At 41.3% G+C, this 15,162-nt stretch overlaps 1 protein-coding gene across 3 annotated transcripts in view; it reads right to left on the minus strand.

Moving 5' to 3' along the window:
• Positions 1 to 9,925: 9,925 nt before the first annotated feature.
• LOC135325107 (nucleotide sugar transporter SLC35D2-like) overlaps positions 9,926 to 15,162 on the minus strand; it is a 50,821-nt gene continuing 45,584 nt past the window's right edge. For 2 of the 3 annotated variants that reach the window (XM_064502650.1, XM_064502648.1), the window contains 5 exons: positions 14,416 to 14,450; positions 13,270 to 13,351; positions 11,489 to 11,554; positions 11,049 to 11,198; positions 9,926 to 10,371 (listed from right to left, as the gene is read on the minus strand). In XM_064502650.1, the coding sequence (XP_064358720.1) occupies positions 10,261 to 10,371; positions 11,049 to 11,198; positions 11,489 to 11,554; positions 13,270 to 13,351; positions 14,416 to 14,450 (444 nt within the window). In that variant the 3' untranslated portion in view covers positions 9,926 to 10,260. The remainder of the gene's footprint in view (positions 10,372 to 11,048; positions 11,199 to 11,488; positions 11,555 to 13,269; positions 13,352 to 14,415; positions 14,451 to 15,162) is intronic. The other variant, XM_064502649.1, reaches the window with a different exon arrangement.

Below are 15,162 nucleotides of genomic sequence, written 5' to 3' on the forward strand. Positions count from 1 at the left end.
AGCTGTGACACATTCCCCATCCTTCTGTCCATAGCCCTCAACCTTAAGTTATCCCATCTTAGGCTCTGTCCACAGCTCTCATCTTCCATGCGCCTTTCCAAGCCTCCTTTGCACCCAGGTCCACTCCTTATTCCTCTCCTACTTTAAGTCTCTCATCCCTCTCCCCAACCACCTCTTGCCTCCAGATTCCCTCCCTCTCTACTGGATGCCTTCCTACCATGCACACCTTTCTTTAGCAGAAGGCCCCTTATCTAGATAACCAAGACATTTAGCTGTTGGAAAATGCAGGAGAGAAGAGAGAAACTAACTAAACACAGGACCTCAGTTAGAGGTAAGAAGCGTTGGGCTCATGTCAGCAAAAAAGATTTTGTTTAACTTCATCTCAAAGGGGCTTTAATTTTCCAAGATATTGGTCCAAGGACCAAGACAAATTCTGGAAGTCAAGAAGCCACTTCCCAGAATGATTCACTCCAGTTCAAGGAAGCACAAGAGAAGAAGCGGGCATAGCCCTAGCTGCAACAAACCTTCCCTGCCTCTAGGTCCATTGGGATGTGATCCTAGTTGGATAAACTGACTTGGATGTTTTACACCAAAATACTAGGGAACCAAGTCTTACACATTTAAAACAGATAATACATCTTCAAATGACTTAAACCAACTCATGTTACAAGCTTTGCTTGTCTTGTAACTCTCACAGGGACTCAGGACTCCATTTACATTTTTAGAAAGTCAGCCCTGGGCTTTTCGGTTCAAGGTTATTTAGGATCACGTGCTTTAAAACTGATGCTGAGAGGTTTATGTGTGACTGTTCAGCTTTGCTGGTGAGGGCAGCATGAAACCTTGCTCCAAGGCTTTTGTTGCTCTGCCTTTGCCTAGAAAAGCCTCCAGGCAACTTTGCAGCTGCAGGTATGCCTCGGGAATTCCACTCTCCCTCTGGCTGCTTATGCAAAGTTCAATTCCTTTTTCAACCTGCTTCTTGTCTCTACTTCTCTTTCTCCCACTCGCACTTGGATTCCTTTGGTGCTGTCCCCCAGTGCAGAAGGACGAATGCCATTCTGATAGCATCTGAGGGACTTCTATTCTGTTTCAAGTGAAACATTTAATATAATTGGAAATCAGTGTTGCTCCACTGATATCCACAGGCTGGTGGGTACGGAATGGAATGGATTAGAAAGGAGATGCAGGTGAAACCCCAGACTAGACTAAAAAAGGAGAGTAAACATTAAGTTAAACTTTCACACTAAACTTTACTGGTCAAGGCAGAAGTTAAACCATAGCCAGACAAAATAGGAAATTTGAGAGACAGATTAAAGTAGCCTTACATGCTGTAGGTATTAGACAAATACAGCAATAACTCTGTATCTGTAACAAAAAGGGCAATATAACCACCTTTGATCAGCAAGATGCTATACAACTTTCTTTCATGTTCTTCAAAGGCAAAAAGATATTTTATTTACCTAACATCACTTATACCATTGTTTGCTCTCCCAGAGCAAGATCTAGAAGCATTTCTGCTTGTGTGGAGCACAGTGAAAGATAAGAGCCCGTAAAACAGTCAGATGATCTGTCTCCTAGCCATATGTTAGCCTGTAGATAGGAACAGAACAACATAGGGGATTTAGACCAAAGTCTGCAAGCAGAGCAGATATAAACCAGAACCAGGTGTGCCCCTATGGGCTGATCTCCTGTAGTGTTGATCCTTCTTCAATACTGTGTTGACATCAGTGGGCTTTTTGTGTGAGCATGCCCAGTTGGCTCTTTCGGAAGTTATCAATGTGCACAGCAGCTGTTGAGAGGTGTATGAAAGGCAGGACTTTTTGCTGGATTTTTGGACTTTCCAGCTCAGCATGGAGCTGAAATTTGCTATGTTCTGTGTACAGCTGGGTTCGGAACAAAGATCACAAATTCTTATGTCCTTACACCTGGGCTTAACTCAGCTCTTGCCCGAGCAAAACACTCAGGATTTGTTTTTATTTTTTTATTTTTATAAATTATATTTACTCTTGGAGCGAGAAGTTAAATGAATGTATGAAGCTTACTATGACATACCAGGATGATAGCAAAAAAGGATAAATTACAGGGAAATCTGGCAGGGATTTATTTTGAGGACATAGTGCCCCCCTGCGGTAGCGTGTGTTCAGACACCTGCATGGCTCACCATAACTTTTTAACGGTTTTATTTATACAGTAGTGCACATAAAACCTAAAGATCTAACTTGTCCTCCTAACCCTGACTTGTTCTGCTTTTTATGGGATTGTCAGGTTTTCGACGTGCTCCTTAATAACTTTAGTTTCTGCAGATTTTAAAAACAATGCACTTTGTATTTTCTGCACACAAGCTGCAGTTATGTTGCCGCATGTGTTTCAATTACATGCTCTTGTAGCACCCCTTAGTGGTGAAACCACCTCTTGATTTATGGCTGCACAAGACGGATTTTCAGTCACCAGACAATGTTTCTATTTTACAGTATGACACAGTAAAAGGAGCGCACCTTGAAACACCTGCACAAAGACTTCCCTGCAGCACTCATCAACTTCACCTGCTGGGTATCTGGCAGAACACATCCCTGACATGCTTAGGTCCGTCCTAAGGGGGAAGCCAATCTATACCTCGCTCCCATGGATCTCAAAATGGATCAGCAGCTTTGGCCTACAGTAGCATTTAAGATTTTATGTTTTGTTCTCTTAGTTTCAGTAACAGCAGTTCAATATACACCCAGAAACATCAGTTGGTCTGAATAATGCTTTCATTCACTTCCCTACCAGAAATTCGTGCTATCTTAAACACCCTGCTAACACTGAGTAACTAAGTAACCTGCATTATCATGCTGTACTTTTGTTTGAAATCCAACAGCCAGACTTGGCAAAAGATGTCTCTTTTTCTGCAAACAGTCATTCTGTTTCACCATGGATTGAACCAAAGCCCACTGAAGTCCATGGGAATCTTTCCCCTCTCTTGCTTTCCATGCTGATAGTTCATTACTTTTTACAGCACACTAGCAGAACTCAGATTAACCTGCTCAAGGAAACTGCTTCAGTTTCAATACTACTTTATGCTGCATCTTTCTTTTTCAAGCAATTATTTTAGGCTGTACATCCTTGAGGGCAAGAATTACGTTTTCCAGCACTTGCAGTGTTACCATATCCTAAGTTACTCAGTAGTGATAATGCTAACCAGCATTCTCTACACTTGTGTTAATAAGCCTTCCAAGAAAGAGGCTTCACATCTTAGTATCTCTGATGTGGGGTGAATATTCTTATCTGTACAGATGGACACAGATCCCCACAGACCTACATGATCACCTCTGATCACATAAAGAATCTGTGCAGCATCAGAATGCAGCCTAGATCACTTCACTCCCAGTCATCCAGCTCAGGCACCAGTCCCTCTTGCTCACCCTTAAGTATTATTTTGTCTATCTCAGGCAATTCTGCTTTTTGACTGCTCCTTTTAACAAGCATTTTTGCATGAATAGGCTTTCACCGTTTTTTCTTCCCCCAGGCCACCCGTTCATTCGAAGACAGTGAACAGAGCACTGACAGCCATTTATTTGATTTTCATGTAGCTATTCACTGACATTTCCCCACCACAACCTCATGCTGTGCTCGCAACGCAGCGAGGTTTTGCATCAGGAAAATGTCTCCTTCTACGTCAGAGCAGCATTTCAGCAAAGCCTCTGTTTGCACTGAAACAGGTCTGCCCTTATCATCTCTGACAATGGAAAGAGTCATTATTGGGCCCCACATTATTTTGCCACCCTCAACATGCAGAAAGGCTCCCTGGGAAAGCCCAGTAGATCTTTAAGAAGTTCACAGGGAGTAACAACCCTAGTTCCCTTGGTACTTCAGGGAGGTACAAACTGCACTAGGTCTACCTCCACTAGATTTTACACTCTCCCCTTGTGCTAGCAAGGCTATGCAGTTGGGATCTTGGTGTGTAAAGCCATGTTTGACCTTGCCCCCCATGCCTTCTCTCTGTACCATTCACCTCTGAAGTGTGCGGAATGGGAGAGGGAAGAGAAGGAGCAAGAGGAATGTAATAGTCCTCCTGGGCCAGCTGCCTTTCCTGTGCTTTCCTTCACTGTGCGAGTAGGCAGTAACACTAGCCAAAAATGTTTTCATTCAGCATTCTTTCTTGGCAACCAAAAAATAATGTTTTGGAGAAGCAGAACTATTTCACAGGTTGTTTCTTTTTTGGTCCATTTGCTATAGTTTTTCATGACAAATGTCCAAATTCCCTCAGATTTGAAACGTCAGAAGTTTAGATAGTTTTGGTTTGAAATAATATATATATATATATATATATGTACACAAATACATATGTGTATGTATATACAGTACAGTTACTCTTGTTTTTGTTAATTTCTGAAGGCTAAAATGCACCCAGATCAAAGCAGGAAATTTTGATTATTTATCACTCTCCTTTCTCAAGTTGCTGAGTAAGCTGGCCAGTGATTAGACTGTAAATCACACATACTGTTCTAAAATGGGTACATAAGTGTGTAAGTGTGGATTTAGGTACTTAGCTTTAATATCCAAGACTGAAAATGGGGTTTAGAAAGCTCTCATTGTCTCACGGCTGTCCCTGGAGATGCAGGGAGATGTCAAGGGGCAGCTTATTCCAGATGGCTGCCATGCTTCTGCTGCAGCCACAGACAGTGACTGATAGTCTGCCTCATTTTTGAAAACTCCTAGGTGTAATATTGAAGTCTGCCTTCACCACCAGAAACCCAAATGTATGAAGAAATACACTATCATGGCTTAAGGACCAGGCATAGGCTCTGCAAGAATGTTCATAACCAAGAAAGTTCCTTGCAAAAAAACCCCAGAGACAGTTGGCCCTTTGCACACAGATTATGGTTCACCTATGATCCTCGAAATGGGAAGACATGAGGACACAGCAGAATATCTTGAGAGACCATTTGCAGTCTCGCTGCCTTTCCACTGTGTTTTAGAGGACTGACATTTTCTGAAGTGCGTACTGCAGTCTCCGTCAAGGCCAATCCCATCAGCTGCTCCCCCAGCAGAGCACTCCTCATTCCTACAGCTCCTTCACGCTGTTACCACATACCAGTATATCGCAAATAAATTTTTCAGGCAAGCTGCCACATCAAATTCTTTCTCTTGTGGGTGGTCCTTGAGAACAGTAGGGCCCTGTCTGTATTACCAGTCTTGATAACAGACTGTTTACAACATTAGGATTCAAGGGTTTAGGGTTTTTTTTTTCCATGCTGTAAATTGCTTGTCTAGACAGATTTGCAGCTCCAATCTTTTTAAAAGTAAGACTATGACTCAATTACTGATGTAATCCACTGATGGAGTACATCATATTGTAAAAAGCAGTCTTGCACTGCAGAGTTCCCATTTTCCTTAATCTGGTAGTCTTGCAGACAGACTAACTGCATTTCTTCCTGAAAGACTGTCTCCTTTGCCTAAGCATGAGACTAGTTCAATAACTGAAATTTGTGTAAATCAAAAATCTGCTGTTCGCATTTCAAGACTGTAAATTGTTTTAGCTCAGAATCTGTTTATCTAGTAAGCAGTAATATTAAAAAAAGTGAAGAGTCATAATAAAAAAAAAAAACAAAAACACAGCTATATCCTGGCCTACCTGTTCCAAAGCCCTTAGCAAGTGTCATACTGACATACCTAAAAAAGGCCTGAAGTAATTTTCTGTAAACTGGGGCCCTTTACTGAATCTCAAATCGTTCAGGCAGCGTTTTCAGGTAGTCCAAATAACCATCCCCTTAACGCCACACGTGAGTGACTGTGTTTGCACGTAGAGTGGCAAAGCAAGGAAACAAAATCCAAGTGAGTGTGTGAAAAGGAGAAAATGAGACTGTTCAAATGCGTTGCTCTGTGCACTCTGCTGTATTTACACCACTCGGAGCAGCCCACTTTGAGATCCCATTTGTGGCTTTCCACAGACACGACACCCAGCCCAGTGCTTTTCTTTCTAATGCCCGTTCCACACGCGGATCCTCCTGAAAAACAGGGGGCCGTGTAGTTCCCTGAAGCCTTTCAGGCGAAATCCCCCGGATAAGTCCTTGCTGGGGACAACGCGCGCCACAACGCGCACGCGAGGGGCCCGCCGTGTCGCGGCCTCTCCTCGACGCCCCAGCGCCGGGTGGGTCGCGCAGCTACCGCACACAAAATGGCGGCTGCTCACCCTGCATGGCGGCTGGGGCGTGCTGCGGGCCTCGCTAGGAGGAGCACTGCCGCCGAGAGGGGCCGCAGCCGCACGCCGAGGGTTCCCGCCCGAAGGCGCTTCCCCGTGTTTAGGAGCTGGAAGGGGGGCGGTTTTCGCTCTGTCTGTCCCGGCTGCAGTGGGGGTTAAATATGGGAACCGTAGGGGATTTCTCTGGGGGCGGTTAGCAGTTATTCTGGGGAGCTGATGTGGCGGTAATGCAGCTTCACCAGCCCGGAGGCGCGCTGAGGGGGTCAAGAGAGCTATAGCCCGGCCGGTTTTCCTCTCAGCAGCTCAGGCCAGGCATTTCACCTCAGCTTCCCTGTCCGTAAAGCAGGGCTCAGGCTGAATCCTTCTGCGAGGTCCTCGGGGAGCCCCCGGCTGTGCAAAGCGCGGGACGTTTTCGTTGTTACTAGCAATGTTTTAACGCTGTAAGAAAATGCAGCATCGGCAGCGCCAGGTGCTGAGGAGGAAGAGGGGCCCTGGCCTGCCGCTGCGTCTGTCCGCATTCTCCCACACGGGCGGAGCGAGGAGAAACTCTGCCATTTTTCCCTATTTCTCCACATCGGCCAGGCCCGAGCTCAGCAGCAGGGGCAGAGGATACGACGTGGTGTTATTTGGTGGGAACTGGGTGGACATGCAGCCTCCAAAGTGAAGAGGAAGGCACGACCACGGCTGCCCCGGCCGTGCATCCCTGGCGTGGGGTCTCTGCCGCGCTCCTCCAAAGGGCCTGCCAAAGCGGGAGAAAACTCCTTCCACGAGCTAATTTTTATACGCAGTCGGGGAACGCCGCACAAAGATTGCAAGTCAGCGCGATCCCGTCCCAACGCCGAGCAAAATAACGAGCCCCAAGGTCAAAACATGGCTCCTCTAACGGGGTGACCAGGCCGGAGCAGCAAGTAACAAGATCCTGCTGTTCTTCAAGAGAAACAAATCTGCGCTGAGCCGATTGCTCAACTTCAGGAACAGCCTGCAAGGCTCACACCACATGCCCAAGCATAAACAAATGTGAGACAAGAAATATGGAAATGTCACTTGTCATAGATTATGTGACTTTCAAACATTGGAAACAGGGTCTCCCTCGCTCACTAACCTCTGCTCGTGCCAACACGACGTCTGTATGCCTGGGGTCCCGCATATCAGGTAAGCCAGTGTTTATCTCTGGCAGCAAACATTTAAATACTTTATCATCGCAGAGAGGGCAAAAAGGTGCTCTTTAACCTGAGGTAGGTAACTCAGGTGAAAATCCAAGAGAAAGCAAGAGAGCAGGTAGCTGTAAGGTGAGAGCAAGTTGCAGAGAGGAGAGGCCTCTGGGGTTGTTGCTGCTGCCACCAAGACAGTCGCTTCACCCAGCTGCAAATACTCACACATCTAAATCAAACACATGAAGAGCTGCTCCTGGGCATGTGTTTGGAGGGGAAGGGCAAGGGAGGGAGAAGCATGCTGCACCTAATGTCATAGCTGCAAAGGTACTGCTTGAAAATACACGTCCAGGGAGAAATGTGCAGTTACACCACCCGCAAACACGAACCCTGCCTGCCACACCTAGGCCTGCTATTGAATGAGTTTTTCCCCCATGGACTTCAGCTTTTGGCCCACGTGTAGTATTTGTCATATATTATATCCCTAGTTATTTGTTGAACAGCTGTGCAAATACCACATTTAAGAGAATATAATCACTCGAAAACACAGTCTTTACGAAATGATCAACGAACCATTCCTATTCCTTGTTTTCCAAATCAACAGTGTTAAAATGTCCAGCACAGATGTCTCATTTTCACTTCCAGATGTTTTCTACATCGGGTGGTAATAATCAGTAGTAGTTTTATTTTAAAGCTATTTTATATAAGGCTATGAAATACAAGCGATATGCAGAGGCCATTTAATTAAAAAGGCTATGAGATGCAATGAGCATATAGCACAAGAGAGTTTTTCAGGTACTTTCACAAGTGTGGAAAGAAATATTTTCCTGTTCCAAAGCGGAGAATGCAATGGTTTTATGACTAGGCACAACGTAAGACAAACTAATTAGACAGCATTTTGAAAGGAATGAACTGATTTCATACTCCAGGAGTCAATGATAATTTTGCTCCTGAACCAGGGAACTTTACCCACTGCTTTTATTTCTAATGATGATTAAGAACATCCATATCTTCCTTGCTTCTTCCTTAAAAAACAGCAGAATGATCTTGAAATACACACACTTCCACATGCACAAAGCGGATGTTAAAACTTCCACTTACAGACTGTTAAAACTAAATTTATTCTGGGTGCCAGAAGTGATGTTTATTAAGCTTCATCTCCTTCTGCAGACGTAATTGCAGGGGATGATCTGAGGGGAATTTTGGAGAAAGGTCCTGAACAGGGCTTGCCTCCCATGCGCACGCTGCCAGTGCTGCACTGCAGTGTTCCCACCTCTCAATGCTTTTGCTACCACCCTTCGGGAGTCTGGCTCTGATATTATTTTTCTTCAAAGACAGTATTTCATTTTTTAGCAGTTAAAAGGCACAAATAAAATCCCATCTTGAGAGAGAAATGATAATGCTGCTAGTGACATAATTGTACCAAGGTCCATATTTGTTTTTGTTTACCCTAAAACACCAAATTCTAGAATCTTGTCATTATGTAAGAATTGGAGCTTATGCTGTTAAATATTTATAAAATAAATGCTAGATTTTTGTGCCTATAGAGAAAGCATTGAACATGCACATTTCTAAGGTTCAAAAAACAAACAAACAAAAAAGTACTTGCTTTATATTAAAATCTCACAATTTTAGGGGTGAGGCAGGCCTTTTTAATGCTGGGGTTTAGCAGTGCTTGCCTGCAAGTGACCTATTTTTCCCTTCATCCCCAATTCTGACATGAATAAATGCAAGTTTATGAGCAGCCTCACTGCATTCAGTGGAAGGACTGGGTGGCCCATGTGTTTAAGGTGATTTTTTATGATTGTCTGCAGACCTGGACCGAATCTGCTGGTATAATAGGAAAAGTACATATTATTTTACGATCATTTTTATGATTTTAGTTCAGAGATCTCAGCACAGTCCTTAATTGTTCCTTGTAGGAATTACAATAATAAGTATAAGAGGCATCTGAGGAAAGCTGGGACCTATGATCCTGTTATAAGTCTATGTGGTTTCATTTATATTTGTCACTAGATTCAATACAGCACACAGGAATTTCTGGAGTCAGTAGACTATATTTAGTGATTTGCATCCAATTCCATCTAGCAAATATTACGGAGACTTTACCCCATCACATCTGGCCAACAAACACAAATACTTACTTTTTGAATAAGGCCTTTGCTATCTTAATGCAGCTTTACAAAAACGCTTTTTGGAATGCAGAAATAAAATAAGCCTGTAAAATGCTTACATTAAAATTAGATACATGAAACTGCCTAATTTGTAACAAACTGAAGTACAGCTGAATAGTTATCTACCATTGCCTTCTGGTTTCATCCAGGAAAAGAGAATTACTGCCTACCTTTTGCTGATTCTCCTGCCTCCTCCAGCTCATATCATATATTGTAGAGGAAGAAGGCAATCATAGGATCTTGACAGTAATACATTTTTTATGGCTGCAGACTTCTAAAACCTCCTAACGTACATTCCCCCCTGAAAATTTCCTTTTTCTTTTTTTTCCTTTTCTTTCTTGTAAATCTCCTTGTCTTTTCAGAAGAAACCAAAGACAAAACACTTTCTGAAAATAAAAATACACTATGAACAAGTCTGGAAATAAAGCAAATGGTTGTTTTATTTGTGAACATCAAATAAGTGCAGGTATCTGTGGCCTCCACGCTTATGTTAGAATAGTAACAGCAGCGGCATTTCTTACAACCTATCTAGAGCCCATAGAAGTCACTGGAACATCACTTGCAAATTTTATGGTCTTTGGAGAGGGATGCTAATGAATGTACTCAATAAATTCACTGGATCAAATTATCCTTGGTAAGTGATCTGGACAGAGTTATGTCTCAAACTGATTTGATTCCTCACACAAACACACACAGGCATTGCAAAATGCATCCCACGGGGATTGTCACTTGCACGTCTTCCCCAAAAATCACTCTCTTAGGGGTTCCTCCACCTCTTCTTCAGATACCTGGTAAATACATGCAGGACTGTTTCTTGAAGTCTGTCACTGTGGAATACCCATAAAGGGATGAGCTGCAGGATGCACGCCTTCAAAACAATCAAGCAAAAACAATACAAAGACAAAAGGTTACAGAAGCCTCTTGAAAGGAATTAACTCAGTGTTCACAAGGTTGTAGAAAATAGTAAATGCAAAAGCTTCTACTTCATACTTTTAGTATGGATGTTTCTCTTAGAGGGAAATGTTCATTCTTCTGTTTTCAGCAGATTTGTTCTCTTCCCAGTACTTTTATTTAGTGCTCATCATTACAGCTGCCAGATATAAATATTTATTCTATTTTCTTAGCTTGGTTTCCTAAGAAAATGAAGTTCATGTTATAGCACAGTCCGTCTTTTTTGTCCTTTCCTTTCTCCGCTAACTTTCCCTCACTAATGGCTTGAATCTGCTGGCCAATTTCTGTAAAGGAGCAGGGGTCTCAAATGTATTTCCTAACAGGGTCATGAAAACAGGCAGCTGGAGAACAGACTTGAGCTCAGCTCAAGATACAAAAGCATAGAAAGCCACACTTCACTGAGGGCCAACGCATGTTACTTGCATCTTCCTCCCTTCATAGTTTCTCGGTGCCTTATTAGCCTTAACAATTTATTCACCATTTCTCATTTGAAGCCTAATCTTAAGGTCTTTTAAGTCAGTGGAAAGACCCCTGCTGCCAGTCAGCCTTGATACAGCCTTTGGAACCCATTTACAAAATATCAAATTCAATTACCAATATTTCATGGGCTAAGCATCCAAAAATCTCATCTCCAGAGGTGACATAATCCAGTGATTCACTAACAAACTCTTCTGCTGTCTTTGTGATAAGACTAGGTTTTTGGTGCATTGTCATTGGAGTAGAAACACCATAAGGAGCCACCACCTAAAATAAGAAATTGAAAGAATAGCGTAATGGGATCAAACATTTTCATAAGGGCTTTCATTTCACTGTGCAGAATACCCCAGCATCTGACAAATTATAAGAGGTACTTGCAGTGAAATGGTACTGCAGTAGAATAAGGAAAAAAGCCTAGAGTTCCACACAGGGAGAAGAGAAAGCTTTGGCAGGGGCACCCTTCACTGAGGGTGGCTACACACTACAGGTTTGAGCATCCCAGACCATATTCAAGGATTCATTAAAATGAAGGCAAATAGGGTAAGACATAGTATCACCTGTATGATAATTCCCTTTTCCTTATATTCTGCTCGTAGTGCTTTGGAAAAAGTGCATATAAAAGCCTAGAAGAGGGGGAAAAAAAAAAAAAAAAGAATTGCATTAGCACAGGAACCTGTAAGTACTTGTACATGTAGTCACAAGTATGTGCATACGTGGTCCCTATCAAAAATGACCAAGCATCATACAACCTAAGTCACAGTGCAGTGGTGAAAAACCTATAAATGATCTTTTCAAGATACATCTCTGCTGTCCTGCATTAGCAGTGGCAGGATTGACTCTATCTGCACTAGAAAAGACGTGGCCCAACACTAGCTCAAGGCAGACTTGAAACAAGTACTATGCAGGTTGTACTGAAAGCTTTGTCACATTTCATGAAAATGCAGAAATATAAATACCAGAGTCCCCTTTATACTAGTTCTTGGCACTGTTGCATGCAGCTCTCTTCTTTGGCTGAAACATACCCTCCCAATCCAAGGTTTATGCTGCTGTTGTCTCTTGCAGTAGAAAAGAGTGAAATCCAGCTCATGCCTTAAGTGTATACCTATTAGCATAGCCTACAAATAAGATTTTTAAAGTAGTGTATTTGAGGATTTTGGTACATTGTCATTGGAGTAGAAACACCATAAGGAGCTTGTTTGCTTTCTGCAGCTTCAGCCTTTAAGGCTCATGTTTCCGGGTTTTTTCTCCACACCATGAAGAGCGACATATACTAATTTTTTTGTGTAAAAGTTGACTTTTTGGTATAATGAGTTGTTTTAGATGCTGGACCTTTGAGAAATATTCAGGAACTTGACAGCCTTGAATCAAACCTCAGTAATCATATGTACAAAAGCCATATTAAGGAGAAAACCTGATGGCATTTCATAGCCATCATTTGGCAGGTCTTACAATTTTAAACACCAATAGTCTCATGATATGACATGAAACAATAATATGCTGATAACTTAAATAGCTTCCTTTCAGGGCATTGTAAAAAGAAGTACATTAAAAAAGTGCTCAGAAACAGATACCCAAGAAAAAGAAAAGTCAGAAGACGACAACCAATATACCGTATCACTTTGAAATTAAGGAACTAAAATTATATGGTTTGAATGTAGTTTTGAGTACTATGAGAAACTTATTTTAGAAAGAAAAAAGGGAAATGGAAAACTAAAATTTTTAGCTTTCTCTTTTTATTCTTTTTTCTTTTTTTTAACCAAGCTGAGATCTAGCTATGTTCAAACAAATATCATTCCTTAAGAGTTTTTCATTTGAAACAAATCTGAGCTGAGTGGAACGTTTCGAGAGTTTCAGTGAAAGGCAGTAACTCCTTATTTTGATAAGTTCTTGAGTTTTAATTCAGAACAGTATCTCAAAATGAAATCTTTGAAGTCAGACAACTCACCACCCACCAAGCAGTGATTCTTCTCTTCATTCCATAACTAAAATTTATCAACAGTCTTGTGCACCTACAGTTTTGAGTAAACCAGATAAGCCAGCCCAGTAAAAGTCATCACTGCCCTGAGTCAAGATATATTATGAGCATTGGTACAATACTGTTAAGTTACAGGCAAAAATCTTCTCATTATGGGCCATACCTTCAGTTGGATTTCAGTGGTATAGCTTCACTGATTCCTGATCCTCAGCTAGTGCAAATTCACCTATTGAATTCACAATATTGAAATAATGGAGCAACACTGATTTGTGCCATCTGAGAACCTGGCCCTATGCTGCTGATATAAACATTTTAGTGAACGTTTGATTGACATTTCTTTATAAAGCAACATGAAAGACTTACCTTAGAAGCTGAGTACATTGTGTATAATGGACAAGGGAAAGTACCCAGACCAGAGGACAGATTCAGAATAAGACCTTTCTGTCTGAAATTTAATTTAAATATGGTTACATTCAATTATACTTGATGGCATTACAGTAAAAACCTGTGCAAGTTGAAAACTTTTTCCCCCAGAAGACAGAGCTCTCTTATTATATAGTAGAGTACATTCTCAAAGGACCTAATCTTTATAATTTAGTTAAGTGCAATTAAGTCCAAAACAGCTTGGAATAATGTCATAACTGAAATTTAAATGCCTAGTGCAGCCAGAACCAAGGGAACATTGTACATGCTATTGTACATCTAACAGAGCAAAAGCTGCCATCAGAGGAAAGAGTCTCTGCTGCTGAGTAATTGGTAGGTCTCCTTTGCTCATTAACCAGCACATTCTTTTTCCTGCTTCTTGCATCTGTTGCTTCAGTTTCCCTATTCACAACTCTCCCTACAAATCAGTAAAAACAATTCATTCAGCAACAACCAGGAAAAAATAAACAAACAAACAGTAGAAGCGTATTTTATTGCCCAGACAAAAAGCATATACTGTCCTCTAATGTGCACTAGTAACAATGTTTTCTAGAAACTCCATCTGAAGACCTTAACTTCTGGTTTAATAACCCCCAAGTCTAAAATACACATTGTATTAAACAGAGGGAAAAAATCTGTATTTACATAGCTGAACTAATGTCTCTGAGAAAGTACAGGTATCTCCAGTACTTGAACAGTATTACTCTGAGCACGGCTACCACAAAATATTACAATATTTTCAAATGCAATTGCTTGCCTAACTAGGCCCATCACATGCAATTTTATTTCTGCAACACATGCATGTTTTTCCTGGAAACAGGCTCCAGTATTTTATATTTTCTGTCTTGTTCTACAGTTGACTGAAGGTTTGTGGCAGTTCCTATCATTGATTCACACAGCACTAACATCAACAGGAATAAATCTCACCAAGTGACATACCATAAAGTGGAGAAGTTAATCATGAAAAAGCATAGCTACCACTGAACAAACTAAAGGTAGCAGCTAAAACCTATTGAAAGTTATAGGAGAGAGGGAAAAAAAAAAAAAAAAAAAAAAAAAAAAAGAGAGAGAGAGAGAGATTTTTACCGTGGCTCCATTTGTTTCAAAATTATTTGTGTCATCTGTAAGACAAGTAAGTTAAGAATTATATCCAATCTCCCTGCTTCTGACTGTATTTTTTGACTCATCATGATTTTTTTCCCCACAAGATTTTACATTTGCTCAAGGCCCAGCCGTATGTATGCAACTCAAACAACTAAAATATGACACCTTGAAACTTTTGGGAAAGATTTAGAAATACTCATGGCCTGCCAATTGGCTGAATTGTTGTCAAAAGTTCCAAAGGTTAATCTGCTAAGCAGTGAAAGTCTTATGCTTATCCAAAAGCTTTTCAACAGTAGCTGAATTTCCTGAATCTTGAATATTTGATCAGAAACCTAATGACAAAGTAGGTTTCACAGTGTTTTTGTGTTTTCACCTCTAGCTCTACCTGGATCAGAAATAGCAGAAAATCATGAAAAGACAACTTTTTTTTCTGCTAGCAAAATAGCTTTAGGATCATATTTGCTAATTATTTAATCATCCATTCTTACCTTAACGATGGACGTAATCATGTTTATAATCTTTAGAGCATAATTAAATCCATTTTTAGGTACAAGGTCTGCTGCTGGTTGTTTTACTTGAGGAGTATTCTTGACATTAAGCCTAAGCCCTTTGGGAATTTATACTCAGACTACTGACTTGTTATAAACACATAGTATATAAATCTCTGCAGAATAGGAGTATGACCTAAATTGTAAAGGGCAGTAATGAAAAGCAGTGCAAATGAATGAT

The sequence above is a fragment of the Dromaius novaehollandiae genome, chromosome Z, assembly GCF_036370855.1.
Source record: "Dromaius novaehollandiae isolate bDroNov1 chromosome Z, bDroNov1.hap1, whole genome shotgun sequence".
Taxonomy (NCBI): Eukaryota; Metazoa; Chordata; class Aves; order Casuariiformes; family Dromaiidae; genus Dromaius; species Dromaius novaehollandiae.